This window comes from Puntigrus tetrazona, chromosome 19 (assembly GCF_018831695.1).
Source record: "Puntigrus tetrazona isolate hp1 chromosome 19, ASM1883169v1, whole genome shotgun sequence".
NCBI classification, from domain to species: domain Eukaryota; kingdom Metazoa; phylum Chordata; class Actinopteri; order Cypriniformes; family Cyprinidae; genus Puntigrus; species Puntigrus tetrazona.
Window position 1 is genome coordinate 13,438,986 of NC_056717.1, and position 15,298 is coordinate 13,454,283.

Here is a 15,298-nt window from a genome sequence, read left to right on the forward strand (position 1 = left end):
TGAGTGTGATACTTGGTGGGTAATTGTTTTGTTTGCTTATTTGTTTCTTGTTGGCTAGTCATTTAAGCATATCGAGTTTGATTTTCAAGTACTCCAGCTTGCTAAAAATAGTATTTATACAGAGTCGTCATTCAACATTGAAGATATTTTAAAGACTCCAGAAAGCACAGGTATGACCCATTAATGAGTTAACGTCACATCTCATTTTAATGAATAGAAGTAACGTTAAATTAAAAAAAAAAAAAAAAAAAAAAAAACGAGTTTGTTACATCTCGCATTTTGCTCCATTACATGGTGAGGGCCTAACCCATAAACTATATATTTTTCTCTCTGTCCACTCAATGGGATTGAATGCCTTTGTATTTCTTAAAAAAAAAAAAACCATAGGCAGTCGTTCAGAACCGAAACCAGCGGAGCTGCTACTCAAACTCAGGAAGCTTCAACGAGGTCAGTTAACTTAGCCTCTTTAGATTGTAAATCAGTCAATCGGGGTGTAAATAAATACATTTTATAATGCAAAAATTAACACCCATATTTGGATTTCAGCCAAAATGCACTTTGAAGATGAAGTAAAGGAAATGATCCTTCTTAGACGTTCTAGGAACAAGGAGGAAGATGCAGGTATGTATATACTCATATTACTTTGAAACAGTCAATAAGAAAAAACCTTAAAGATCATTGCATTTTCTTTTTTGGTTGTAGTAACTGCTGAAGCCCTACAGTTGGAGGCAATGCTGAATCAAAAGGAAGGTGCTCTAGTCTAACTACTATCAAACTAGGAACCCATGAATTACATAAGCTTTGTTATATTTACAGTGTTAACACAAATATTCTTTTCATAAAGAGTTAAGCAGGTCTCTGCAGCTTAAATATGAGGACCTCCAGCTAGAGGCACAAATGTAAGCATGCTTGGGTATCTGTAAAACACTTATTGGTATTTAAACACTTCAGACTTACCAACACTGAGCTTGGGTCTTAGGTCAGTGAGTCTTGTAAAGGTTGTGTATTTACTCAATACCTTACACAAATCATATTAAAAGTAGCATTTTGGGGTTTGTTTGTTTTTTTAAATTAATGTTAACAGGAAAGTTTGTAAGATGTACTAGAAGACACCATTACATTTGATTTACGATCTAATTTATAACTCTTTAGGCAGCTTGAGCAGAACCATCAGAAAGAGGAAGCAGTAAAGCAGTACTGCTTTCACATCCAGGAGACCAAACTAAAGCATAGAAAGATTCGGTATGACTTACTGTTTTTTAACAGTGAAGGAAAATGTTTACATATCTGTTTACATATCAGAAATGGACACGAGATCTGTCTAACATTCAAACTGAAATACAAAACCCATGAGCAGCACAAGCCATTACCGATGGTATCAGGAGTAAATAAAAAAATATAAAGTAGGAGTGTATTTTATTATTATAAAAATACTTTTGAAATTCCGACTTTAAACTATCTTAATGAATCTTAGGATGAAGTTTGAGAATCAGCTTCAGCAATTAATGGAGCAGCATAAAAACCTGTCCAACATCTTTGTAAGTGGCCTATGTTAATGTACATTCAACTACAAGCAACTGAGCTTTCTTTATTTGTAATTGTAAAATGGAAAGTGCTTTATTCAAAGGACAATAGCATTTGATAATGGCTTTTATGTTCAGTTTTTTTTCCCTTCTTTTTCCAGACTCCACAAAGACTTCCAGCAGAAATACAATCCGCAGAGTACACCACTGAGCAGCTGTTAAAGGCTGGTATGTTTTATTACTAATTTTGTTCCGTTGCTTAGTTTTTATTTTACAGCCAGCGTGTAGTTGCGTGCTTAGTGGGACATTTGATCCATTTTGGTTTCATTGAGACGTAGAAGTCAATTTAGTCCAGTCATTTTTTCAAAATGACTCATTTGGCCAGTCGACAAGGCAGCCATTGAATTCAGAATAGCATATTAGCAGACAACTCTGCTGAAAAAAGTTGTGGCAGACATATTAAAAGTAGAATGATATTCTGAATTTAGCCATTTGTAAAAACATCCTAAAGCCAGAGTATGTGCAATGATGGCATTGTACAGGAATGTAACCTCATACCCAGTTGTCTGCGAATCTAGATCTGAACTCTTAACACTGGACTGACAGCCTTTAAACAAGAGACCAACATCATCCTTAGAGTAATCTGATTCTTTTCTGTGTTTGTGTCCGTCCCTACAGAACAACAGAAGTTGGAACAGTTGACCAAGCTTCTGGATGGGTTGAGTCATACCCAGAATGCAGAGGTGCACATGGAGACTTGTGAAAAGGCACCATGAATACCAAATTGATCTTGCAAACTTAAGCTGAGTATCTTATACCTTCCAACAAATATGAAATTTACAAAGAAGCAGCATATATATACATTCTGTTCCTCTAATTTAACTAGTGTTAGAAACCAAAATCAATCAATTTTCTTAAGTTTCTTAAGCCATTTATTTAGAATGTATAAGACACAATAAAAAAAGTTTGTAAACAAGTCTAAATTCCCCAGGATTTTCATGTATGAACAAAAAAAAATTGTGCTGATGACACTCTTTATCAAAATTCAGTTCCATCATACTTCTAGATCAGATATTCCTCATGAGATCAGCTTCCAGTTTCCATAAATCAGTCCTATTACACATCCAGAGAGCACTCTGGGAAGTCTTTGGTGTTCAATAATACCATTCTTAATTAAAATTTTGCATTGACAAAATACAGGCTAAAGCCCAGTCCTGAGAATATCTTTATCGACCTAATATTTTACAGTTTCTCCTGACAACAGTTCATGCAGAAATGTACAGGTGTACTGCAAGGTCTGATTGCCGGAGAAATACAATTAATTTAACTCCACCCCTCACATCACTTTCTCGGCTTTCAGTCCACTTTCTTGATAGCACACTGTTGATGAATGAATAGGCCTCCTTTCATTTTAATACATCGCTTACATACTTTCCAGTCATCTCTTGACAGTTTCAGGTTCCACAGTTTCTCTGTTCTTTGCCTTCAAAAGAAGCGTTGTCTACCAACCATCTCTTGTTTCCTTTATGCCTGTGATCCATTGGCACATTCAGCACCAAAGCATAATTTCAGCATGACGTGTCCTGGGGCATTTGTGTGGTGTGCTTTTAAAGAGGGTGTGTTTTGGTGCCTTCAGAATAGCATATCTCAGCTTCTGCCCAGACACGTTAATTTCCTTTGGAGGTTGGAAATTTTGCACACTTGTACATATACATTTTATAGAACTTATAAGGTCCAGCAGAAAAAGGAAAAAGCTGAGAAAAGCCTATTCGAAACCTCCTTTTGGCCTTTCTATGTTCTGTAGGGAGGGTGTGTGATTACTGTTAGGAGGTATGCCCTGATGCCTTATAAGGGCAAAGTGAATCATCTGTGGGCTCAGATTGGCACAGAGCAAGGAATATTCCTCCTGCTGCAGCAAGACTCCTCATATTTGAGGTTGTGCTATTTTTGTGGTGTTTTTATATGAGATCCATGGACCATGTACTGTAGATTACTAGTCATTTAGCAGACACTTTTATCTGAAGCGACTTACTTGCTTATCTGTGTCTGTTCACAGGAGTATTGGGGATTTTTGTTTTGTTTTTTGTGTTTTAGAACGGTTTCAGGTTCTCTTTTACAGTTCTCTGTGAGGAACATTGGCCCCTTCATCCATGTTTTATCCCAGGTTATTCCCCATCTGTTGAAGCAGAGTGACAGATATGTGAGTGAAACATCTTAATAATCTCTCATCCATTAGCCCACAAATAGTACAGGAGATTTTGTGATAGTCTATTTCATTTATTTCTATCATGAATAAAAACAAATAAATTGGAGGCTGCAAACATTTCATATTTAAATGCCATGGCATTTAACAACATTTAATTACTTTTGAAAAAAAAAAGTAGATTCTATGCATACCACAAAATAATGTAGTAAAATAATAAATAAACATGTAAAAGGAAAAATAAAATTTTTCCAATAAATATACCTAGACATTAAATGCCACAATATGTGCTTTGCTATGCAACGACATACTTCATAAATGATATAAGCATAAATAAAATATACGTTCAAATAATGTACAAGGATCTCATATGATTGCTCTAATGAGACTTTGCTCTGCCTTCTCTACATTTCCCTGGTCCCAACAACACTCTTCTCGGTTACGATAAAGTACCTCAAAACGACTGTAGACTTTCTTTTCTTTGCGCATGCTCTCTATTCTCTTCAGCAGATTGTCCCTCTCCTGTGGGTTAACTGGAGTTCGGCTGAACCTGTTCCGGTTTTGAAATTGGAAGGATGAATTGGAATCTTCTTCTTTGCCCCCCTCAATTTTCCCAGACTCTTCAGTTTGCTGTCTATTTTTCTGGCTATTTGCTGAGATTTGCTCTAGGATAACCTTGGTATCATCCCTGAGGTTGCTGCTAAATATCACATTTGAGGTAGAGGACTGATAGCGTGATGGAGTCGGTTTAACATTGGGTTTGTTGTTCTCTACTGTGGTTGAAGATGATATGGATTCAGATGGTTTCTCTTTCTCTGAGAGCTCCTCTTGCATTTCAGGGACTGTTTTCATTGACTTGTCCTCTTGAGAGTTGGAAATGCCTGAGTGCTTCTTTTCTCCCTTTGGCCCAAGGAAACCCTTTAATCTCTGTGTTTGTTTCTTGAGGAAATCAAGGGCCTTTGTATCTTTTCCATCAGAGTTCCCCAGGTTTAGGGAGCTCAGGCTTTCTTTGGACTCTGCACGGGTGATGCCAGATGAGCTGAGGCTGCGAGACTTTTTAAGCTCACTCTTTTCAGCATCTGTTGCGTCTGTAAGAATCTCTTCACCGCATGAGATACGACGATGAGAAGATTGAGAGGCTTTGAATGGTTTTAAGAACTTGGGTGATGGGAAAGGGCGAAGTGACTTTGTTGGTTCCTTAGCTGGCTCTTTCTTTGCTACATCCACTGTGCTATCCGTCAGAGTTTTGCTGTTTGTGAGTGGTCTGTCCACACAGACTTCAGATGGTTTTGTTGCAATCACCAAGCGCTGTGGTACAGGATCTGTTAATGTAATCGTTGGTTCTTGTGTCTTTACAGAGGACTCTCCTGAAGTAATGAGCACATTTGGAACGTTGGTTGCTGTATCAGTGAGGTCTGGCTTTTTCTTGTCTGTTTCTCGACTTTTATTACCCAAATCTAACTCTAATTTTGAGCTCTTTCTCTTCTCTTGCAAATCTTTGAAGTACTGAAGTCTGCTTGCTGGATCATTCATGTTTAGGGAAGAAGTGGTTTGCTGAGATCTTGCAGGCTCTGTTGGCTGTTTAACTTTATTGTCCTTAGGTTCAGGGTTGTCAGGTTTCTCAGGTTTCTCCTTTTCTTTGATAGGCTCCTCTTTGGCATCTGTGATCGTAGGCAGATCTCCTGTTGATGCATTTTTAACCTCTTTTTCTTCTGCTTTTTTATGCTTATTCCAGTCAAATGGCTCTCTTGACAGTGACCTCCTCTTTTCCAGAATCTCTGCCACAATAGATGAGTATCGAACCGGTTCACTCTCATCTTTCTCCTCTTGTAACTCCCCTCCAGACTTAGCCTGCGAGGAACTGTGTTGCTCCAGCTTTGAAGAGCTGAAGATTAAAGAAGACCTTAGTCTTGAGCTCCTTTGCAGCATTGGATTAATTCGAGATCGGAATGACTCATGCTTGGTAATGCTGATTTCCTTTGGGTCCCTCGGTTCTGGCTCCTTCTCATTGTCTGTTGAAGATGCTAGTGATGAAGCTGAAATGGCTGGTTTTAATGTGTCAGTACTTGTGGGACCCAGGTCAGAGGTAATGTCTTTTACTTGATTCCTGTCTTGTATGATGGGTTTACCATAGCGTGGCCGCAAATCAAGGTTTGGCTTGGTTGGGATGTTTGGACGCTCTCTTAAATGAAGGCCTGGTCCCTCTGAGCCATAAAGTCTGCTGTCAGGTTGTTGATGTGGTTCATCAAAGGCATCTGGACCCATTGGCTGATGCAGACCCTCCTCTCCTGCATCTTCACAAGTGCTGAGATAAGAGTTGATTCTCCAGCTCCTCAATCCCTGCTTTACACTGGGGTCCTGGGACTGCCGTACCTGCTCCCCAGTGGAGAACAACTGCTTGTGGTCAGGAGGATGTGGCTGAGTCGGCGAACTATGACAGGCATATGCATGACCTACAGCAGGTCTCTTGTGAGTTTGAGGACCATAGCGCCCCCCTCCTGAGTTGTATTGTTTTTCTGAATCACTTTTGAGGTCATCAGAAGATAAAACATTTAGATTTCCTGGTGCTTCAAGTTCAGGAGGATATGCAGAATCAGAGTGTTGATCTGTCTGGTACATGCCATAGTTAAGACGGTCATAGTGCCCGTGCTCAGAATCCGGTCCCATGCCCTCATTATGATAGTAATGTTGTTCTCGCTGGTAATGCGATTCCATCTCCTCCAAGTTGTTCATGACACGCTGTTTCATATACTGCCGAGAGGAAGCGTAGGTCTCACGGGTGCCCTCGGCATAGCTATGCCTCTTAAAAGCGTTCATTTCCAGCTGCCTGGAGGCTAACATTGAGCGTCCTGGATCCAAGAATGACTGCTGCATCCTGAACTGCTGTGTTGCATATTTTGTGACTTGCATAGGACCTGCACTCGGTTCAAGTGTATGGCGGAATGGGTCATCCCTCCGAAAAGGTAGTATGGATTCAAGACGATCCCCAAATGGGTACCCAGTAAGTTCAGGCTGGCGAAGATATCCTCTGGGATTCCTTAGTGACTGAGTCCTTTTTAAGCCAAACTGATTGCCAAGGTAACTACTTGTATTGTCTTGTGGCATGGGTACAAGGGCATTTTCAACAACAAGAGGCTGAGATTGAGCAAACAAGATACGAAACTCCTCATCAAATGCGGCAACTAGTTCTCCAAGGAACAAATGGGCGATGCAGCGGTGAATCTTCTCAAAAGACCACATAAAGCTGGAGAAAGAGAGAGAAAAATATTTTCAGTGTCATCCGTGCCATATACAAGTAAGCATGCATTAAAGTTGAATTCTTATCTGCCACTGAATTCACCTATAGTTTCCACTGATCACTGCTCTGCAGTCTGTCAGAAGAAAACGGTCCATCACTTGACCTTTAAATGATTTTCCTGTGCGGCAGAAATAAGTAATGCCTGCCACTGTCCGTACCCGCATCATCTGTAACCAGTGAAATCACGATTAAGCCTACATTTCCTTAAAATTTAAACTTATTTGTTTGAGGTAAATTGAACTTACATGGATCATATCCAGATTAACTTTACAGCTTGCCACCATGTTAACAAAATGATAAGCATTTTGTTCATCCAGCAGAATATAGACAGGCACGTGACGTGCTGCAGCATCCAAAAGGTCAGAGAATATATCAATATCTGTGAATATATCCATTACAACTGCGATCACCTGTGAGAAATAAACATGAAATTAAACAATAAGAAAAAAAGTTGTGCATCACTGTTACAATTAAAACTACTCATTACTAGTCATTATGTACTTTAATTATACACTTGCTTTGTTGCACTTGTTTTAATATACAATAATACTGCTTCTAATACAAATCAAGTTTCTAAGAGAGAGATTTTTTTAAAGGACTAACTGATGGTAATTATACTGACATAAAATGAGTAGTATTTGGCTGTTCATAGTCTTAATTTAAGTGTACATTAAAAATCATATCTTAAGTAAAATATTTTTACCTTTCATATTCTTGATTCCAGCCCGATATAATTTACAGATTTGAAAACACTTACCTGATGAGCATTTTTGATAAGTCGTCGCGCCTGATCTTTAATGCTGGGCCGCTCAGGGTCAGCAGGGTTTACCAACATTGTGACCTCTGTGGGCCCCACAAAACTATGTTGCTGCAGAGGCCAGCCAAGGTCCAGTCCTGGTGCATCCAAATCAGAATGCAGTGGCCAGTAGGTGTCAGAAGACCCATCCTCATCTGTTTCTCGATATGGCAGTTCTGGTACATTTCCAGCACTCTGTGGTGATTGCACAGTGCTTTTAATATGTTCAATCTCTGATCTTGATAAAAAGTCAACTACATTAGCACTTTGTAAAAAATTGTAATAGCCTTCAACATCCTCCTCCACCAGGGCATCAATAGCCATGCGATACTCTTCTCGGTAATGTGGACGCAAGTAGTTGGGATCAAGGGGGTTGTCGCCCAGTGAAGAACTTTGTGAGCGACGGGCCATGGTGGAGAAAACTCTGAAAAACAAAATATTTCAATAAATGAGCATATTAAATCATCTAAACAGCATATGTAACATACAATTTAGGGTAACACTTTATTTAAAAGTCTGCCAATGACTTAAGGAACAATAAAACTTTAACTATGACTTTTCTCTCAATAATCTACCAATTTGCTGCCTTTTAGTAGTTCTTAAGTTTAGACATTGGGGGGGGTGTATAATATTGTCATACAAAATATGTGCTTTATAACTACTAGTAAACAGCCAATATTGGTCCCTAAACTGAAGTGTTACCAAATTTAGCTATCACGTTTTCCCCATTATTTTTTACCAATAATAATTGTTCCAGAAAGTGTTTAAATTTCAGTATAAGCATGTTGTAGAGCAAGCTATTTTATGCAAGAAGAAGAAAAAACAGCCTTTTAATACCAGGATACAATAACAAATTTAAAATAACTATTGACAAAGTTAAATGGACTACTTTTATCTTTTACAGTACAAAAGAAGTACAAGGAAGGACAAATTCTGCATCCCAATTTGCATATGTTGCATAACACAGATGTTAAATCACCAGTCATTCAACAAGTGTAATATGAAATATCATTATGGCCCCCCAAAAAACGAACTACTGCATGCTAGTATAGAGCGACCTGCTGAAAAACTAGCTGCTGGACTCACTGTGTACATATGAAATTCCTAGCTATTCTGTGATCTTCCAGACAATGACCTCTAAGCAAGGTTAGGCCCCAGTATGAAGGTTTTTGTAGGCTCACTAGGCTGTGGGCTCTTGTGTACATTTGTTTGTATTTTAGACATCACCATGGAAACAGTGTCAGCTTGTTGGCGAATGACTCATTGTGGGCAAGAGGGGAAGCGAAAAGACATCAACCGAAAGGGAAAAACTCAAGAAACATGTGACTGAGTAGAAGAAGGGAGTGTTTTGTTGATGCACTTGAGAAAGAGATTCACTGAGTTAAATATGCACGATAAAATCAGACTTTGAGCAGGCCATAAATTACTTGCTGTGGCTGATTCATAACATGTCTATTACATAATGAAAACTCCTACATGCACAAGAGATTCTTAAACTTTAACATTACAGAAATGTGTACGTTTGTGCATATATATATATATATATATATATATATATATATATATATATATATATATATATATATATATATATATTTGCACTGACTCAAGCCTAGGCTAGATTATTATCAGTTTTCTCATCTAATTTGAAACCTGCACTGTCAGCATGTTTCTATGAGAGTTGACACCCAGACCAGTATATCATGTTGGAGTGGATTCAACCAAGATTACCAGACAATGCACTGCTTCTCCGTTAATGCATCCATTTATTAAGACTCAATTCTGTTTAAGCATTTATTCTTTATTAAAAACTATTACTACAATGAATGACCAATAATTTTAATTCAAGCTTATTTGTATTGATATTGCAAATGGATGGAAAAAATGTGAAAAAACAAGAGACATATAAAATTACAGTAAGCCAGAGCAGAGAAACTTTATACCTGCGGGTCTACACTGCAAGGGCCAATAGTTATACAAATTAATTTTACTTTTAAAATAGATGTGTTTTCATACACGTCTCCACAGACATCAATTATGTACATAACATTCTTTTTAAATTGAAGAACAAGAACATTACAAGAAATTACCTATGCAGAAAATGCTTTACATTCCTGAGATAACCTTAACAATAGGCAGTGAGACTGACATAAAGCAGGTAGTCAGTGTTATGGTAGCTTACTTTTTTTTATGTCTTAATGGTTTTCAGCAAAAAAGATTTGCATAGCCAGATATAGTTTAAAATGAACCTTTAAGTCTTTGATGAATATTTGGCCCAGTGTAAATTTCTATTACATTTACAGCTGCAATCATTTTTATGTGATATTCACAAGCAGAATACAGGATAATTAAGAAAGAGTGAATTTACATAAAAGTCTTAATGACTTAATGTTTTATGTCATGTTGGTTATTTGCTGACAATTTATTGGTACTGGACGACTTTGTTGGCCTATATATTTAACATTTTCTCAATTTTTACATTAAGATTAACATTGCCATCGCCTACTATCATCACTAATATTAATATTTTGAAAATGCAAGAATGCTGTTAAATGTAATCTTTGCAAATTTTAGTCTATCCATTTGTCAGAGTGGATATAATAATGTTGTTATGCCTGAATTAAATTTTAATTTTAGCTTTTAAAATGACTGATAGTATCAGACAAAATTGAGTAGAATTTATATTACTTTTTTTCAGTTATTGGCCATAAAATGACAATAACTGCAGGTTTATTGGTATCAGACATAGTATCGGTGCTGCCTTCATCCTGACACGCTGTATAACTCTGCAACATCGCATTTTTAGCAATTCATATCCAATGCTATTGTTACGCTTATTTTTATTTCGCGCCTACACTAAAAACCATCCCAGATTTAACCAAACTCCCATTTATGCAACTGATCAATTACTAACAACACCCTCTTAGTAATTTCCAAGAGCTTCGTGTTTCAACAAGTGCAAAATTAAACTGTCTTATCAACGACTCGAGCTCAACAATATGTAGGAAATTATGAAATATGTCAGAACGCACATGTCCGTTCATGGTGTGCTTCACCTGGGCCTCACCCACAAAAAGAATCAGTGCAAGTACATAGATTTACGCAGATAGATCATTTAATATTTAGAGTTGTGCAATGTTTTAAGACCATGGAGGCACTGTGAGGAGAGGACATCCTGAACCAATCCCTAACCAAAGTCCTACTTGATAACAAAGGAACAATTCTCTGCACCCAAGACATTGAACCATCACATTTCAAAGATCAACAGTAGACTTAAACTCTAATAAAATACGTGTAATTCATAGATTTAAGCAAGTTTATGAAAAAAAAACTCAAACAGCTGTCAAAGCTTCACTCCATCTTCAAAACTATTGTTCAGACAAGTTACATAATTCTCAACTGCTTTCATGTTTACTTCAAAAGTTTCTCAAAAGGGGTGATATAGTGTTTAGGGTGTACTCGGTGCCCGATCTCTATCAGATTAAAGTGCAAACAACGTTTAAGGATAAAAACAGCTTTCAGCTCAGTTTCTTCTGCGCTGTCAACGCTTCACGCTGCGTGACTCGTCTTTTTGAAAGCTGAGACTACCGGGTTGTTCTTACCTTTACGTTTGGAGTTACTTGCAGTCACCGGTAGAAACTTTTTTTCCGTTCCGAAAAAGTCGGCTATTTTCACCCCCGTTCAGCGAAAGCGTCCGCGGTACATTCCTGGTGTCGGTGAAAACCCCACCCAAAGCTATTCAGCTCGAAGGCGAAAAGCAGCCCTGGCGAAACCTGTTCGCGCTCGGCCGAGTCCTGCCCGCCGAACGTCTCAGCCCCGTTAAGATAACACGGCAGTCGGTTCGCGACGAACAACTCTACCCTTTGAAATTCAGTTGTGAAACTCCTCCCAATCATCGCCGGCGTCACCGCTCACCTACAGGAGACGGCTGCCGCAAAACCGACAACTATTAAGCCGAACACAATACGAATAAAGCCGAATAGGGCTTTTACGGCAGGCTTTGTTGCAGTTGGTCTATTTGCATAACCGGCAAAACACGAACAAATGTTCTCGGTAGAGTTCCACGAGCGCACTTCATATCCCAGCTCACCCTGCTCTTCCTCTTTCCACAGCAGACAGACAGATGGTGGATTGTTACTCATAGGACAAAGGCGCGCCCAGGTCATGATCACACCGCTCAGTTTTTTTGTATGTCTGGTGGTACAGATGGTATAGAAGATCAATTATTCATTAATAGTTCATGATTTAGAGTAACGTGTCTCTGAAGGTCACATCAAGTTTGTTGTGCACGTGCGTAAACAACTTTACTATTGTGTTGGTTTTATCCAAGGGTTTTCCTAACAACAAATTCAAACAACAAAGTCATTGCCCACCCTATATATATTATATTATGGTTTTTGCAGATAAGAGAAACAAACAATAACAGACAGACAAACCCTTCATAACAAACACAATATGTAAAATGAAACACAAAAACAAGACAAAAAAAGGAGAATGGCGGTGTACAAGACCAGCATATCCTACCAAAAATAAATTACAATAATCACATAAATTGAAAAAAATGAAAACATCATTGGTCTTTGTAGTTCAAAAGAAAAGTAAACGCTGGTTCCCACATTTTATCAAAGTTTTCAGCATTCCCAGAGATAGAATAGAATTTTTTTTGTTTGTTTTGTTTTGGGGTTTTGTTTATTTCAGGATGAGAAGTCATTAGCATTTTATTTTATTAGTTTTACTTATACTGGAGACTTGCATACACTGTAGGTCTTAAAGTGCTACTCCTCTCCAAAGTGAAGATTTTGCCTTTAATCGCTTGCATGTTGTTCTAAAATTGTAAAAGGTTCGTTCTCGAAACTCGATTTAAGATTTTCTGGATGAAAACCAGGAGGCTTGTGACTGTCTCATTGACTGCCAAGTAAACACCACTGTCAAGGCCCTGAAAGAAAGACATCATCAAAATAGTCCGTCTTCCATCAGTGATTCAACTCCAATGTTACGAAGCAAAGAGAATACTGTTTGTATCCAAAAAAAATAAAAATAATGACCTTATTCCACAATTCATCTCCTGTGTGTCTCTCCGTGTGACCGTGGTGCCATTTTGCTGGACACAAACTGTACTTTCTTCTTTGTCATCTGTGCCACATGGATACGCTGTTTTCATTCAAATTAAAGTGTAAATGCGTGCAGAAAATGTATCCTTGTGTTGCAGCTGACACCGAAGAGCATACGCGGTTGGTTGTAAAGTTATTCTTTTTATAACTATTTTTATTATTTTTTATAGCTTTACTACACTGAGATTGAACCACTGATGGTAGATGTAATATTTTGACGACGTCTTACTTTTCTGGGCTTTGACGGAGTTCATTATTTGGCATTCAATGGGACAGTCACAAACCTCCTGTCTCAGTGAATTATTCGAAATCATATCAAAGCTATGGGCTAGGAATCATCTTTTCAGAATGTAAAGGTCACCCGTTTTCCTTGATGGATATATTTCATCAAAATGTCTTTTAGTTACGAATTTATTTTAAAATGAGACCTAAGTACAATTTATTATTCAAGCTGTCAAGACATCCCCAGAGCAATGCACTACATTGGTTATTGGTCGCTTCATTGCAATTTGTAAAAGTGAGAGCACAATACGTATACATGGTAGTATGTTGAGGGGTGGAGTAAGAGGATTCTGTCCCACCCTAGAAACGGAAAGACTTAAAAGACATCCTCATTTTGGCCGACTTTCACCTTTACTGGCGCGGGGATGTTTTCTTTCGGTTCTGTTTTCTTCGATGATTTTTTTTGCTGTTTATTTGTGTGAGGAGAACGATTTCATGTCCCCTTCTTCAGGTTCATGATCGTGAGATTGCTTCTGAACACTGTTAAGCGTGTCTGTATCTGACTGAAGTCGGGTAAGGGAGGGTGTGAGAAAGGGAGCGGCCCTCGAAGAATGTGCCAGCGCACCTGAGAGACATTCACCACGCCTAGGACACGCTCATTCCTCATATGCACATACACACCACCAGCGTACTTACTTTTTCTTCTGTCTACATAACCCTCACCACATTCACTTGAGGTCACACAAATCCCATTGCAAAAAAACTATTACTTGTTGTACCGCAAATATGGCGTATGCAAATTTCCAAGCCATCCGTTGAGCTAGTTCAGCTGTTGAAACACTTTATTCCAGCTGTTTGTCCATTTAACTATCTTCCTGGAGAGAGTGCCACTGATAGGGTATGTTATCAAATTACATAAAAACTTGTTTTTGTTTACACAAGGTGTAAAATCTTCCCCCATCTTGTTACACTTGTAGTGTTGGTCAAAAATGACCGGCCTACGTAAATTGCTTGTAAATCTCTCATAATATGCTACTAAATATTGGATTCAGTCTCTTTATCGATTGTTTTCTGTGAGTTGACACAGGATTTGTATTTCTTTTTAGAACGGATTGATTGTAAGACTGATCTTAGATTAATCAATAAAATACAATAAAATAAAATAGGGTGACCGTTGCCAAAATTATCCACAAATAATGTATTTTTTTCACTCACAAACTCGGGAGATCAGATCAATGAGGCCTATGACCAGTCATTTCCAAAAAAACAAAACCTGTGTTTACTGACAGAAAGATTAAATACACTCTTCTATACCTGTTAAAATACACTCTACACTGCTTAAAAGGTTTACAGCGATGCCATAGAACAACCATTTCTTTCTTACGTTTTTTTTATAATCTGAAGAACCACAAAGAAACTTTTGTGAACGAAAAAGCTTCTTTAGATGTTAAAGGTTCTTTTATGGATACAAAGGTTCTTCTACAGCTATGTGAAGCAACTTTATTTTTAAGAGTGCAGCATATTTTTGTTTGACCAAAATTGGATAACAGCTAAAAAAGCTAAAAATCTAAAATACAGACTTTCCGCATGATTGCGGCTTTAGAGCTGAAAGGCATTTTAGTATTAGGACATACAAAAGATCCACCTCCCAGCTAAAGGATTTTTTATGAGTAGCCAATGTTGAAAGACTGTTTGGCATCATTTTCTTTCTTTTTTTTTTTACAAACTCTGTCTTGTTTTTATAACCTCAGCAAGTTTTAGCATGCCAGCACAATCTGCATCCATCCATTTGTGAAGAGGGATCTTTAAAACGGTGCTCTGTTTTTCGAAACAAGGTGTCCTTTTGCTGCCTGGCAGAGTCCCACCCACAATTCCCCTCTCCTGCTGTAATATCACACCTGTGTATCATGTGACACAAGGCAGCTCTCTGTTGCTCTTAAACACACACAGATGCACATAAACAAACTTTCATTATTCAGAGTAGTTATGCATAATCAAAACTGAGGCTTTCACTGTTGTTGTTGTTGTTGTTGTACTCACATGTGCATTTGTAATCGCAGCCACATTTAATTATTTGGTAGGCTACATAAATAGTCAATCGCATGCATCACAGTGACATGCCGTCCGTTTAAAAGAATAAGTATG

The 15,298-nt window shown here is 38.0% G+C and overlaps 2 protein-coding genes across 3 annotated transcripts; one reads left to right on the forward strand and one right to left on the reverse strand.

Annotated features, from left to right (window-relative positions):
- The first annotated feature begins 300 nt into the window (after positions 1-300).
- Positions 301-2,337, forward strand: si:ch211-199g17.9 (uncharacterized protein LOC108180085 homolog). Of its 2 annotated transcripts, XM_043217808.1 has the most exons (8): positions 301-447; positions 547-621; positions 703-750; positions 845-899; positions 1,153-1,242; positions 1,475-1,538; positions 1,685-1,751; positions 2,202-2,337. In XM_043217808.1, exons 1-8 carry the CDS (start codon positions 342-344, stop codon positions 2,297-2,299), a joined length of 603 nt encoding a protein of 200 aa, XP_043073743.1. In that variant the 5' UTR covers positions 301-341; the 3' UTR covers positions 2,300-2,337. The 2 variants fall into 2 exon arrangements, with proteins under 2 accessions (XP_043073743.1, XP_043073744.1); XM_043217809.1 differs by lacking the exon at positions 1,153-1,242.
- Positions 1,569-11,923, reverse strand: fam83hb (family with sequence similarity 83 member Hb). The gene is made up of 6 exons (XM_043217807.1): positions 11,423-11,923; positions 7,782-8,244; positions 7,270-7,434; positions 7,067-7,191; positions 4,180-6,970; positions 1,569-3,699 (listed from the first exon to the last, which is right to left on the reverse strand). The coding sequence occupies exons 2-6, from the start codon at positions 8,229-8,231 to the stop codon at positions 3,679-3,681; spliced, it is 3,552 nt and encodes a 1,183-aa protein (XP_043073742.1). The 5' UTR covers positions 8,232-8,244; positions 11,423-11,923; the 3' UTR covers positions 1,569-3,678.
- Between the last annotated feature and the right edge of the window lie 3,375 nt (positions 11,924-15,298).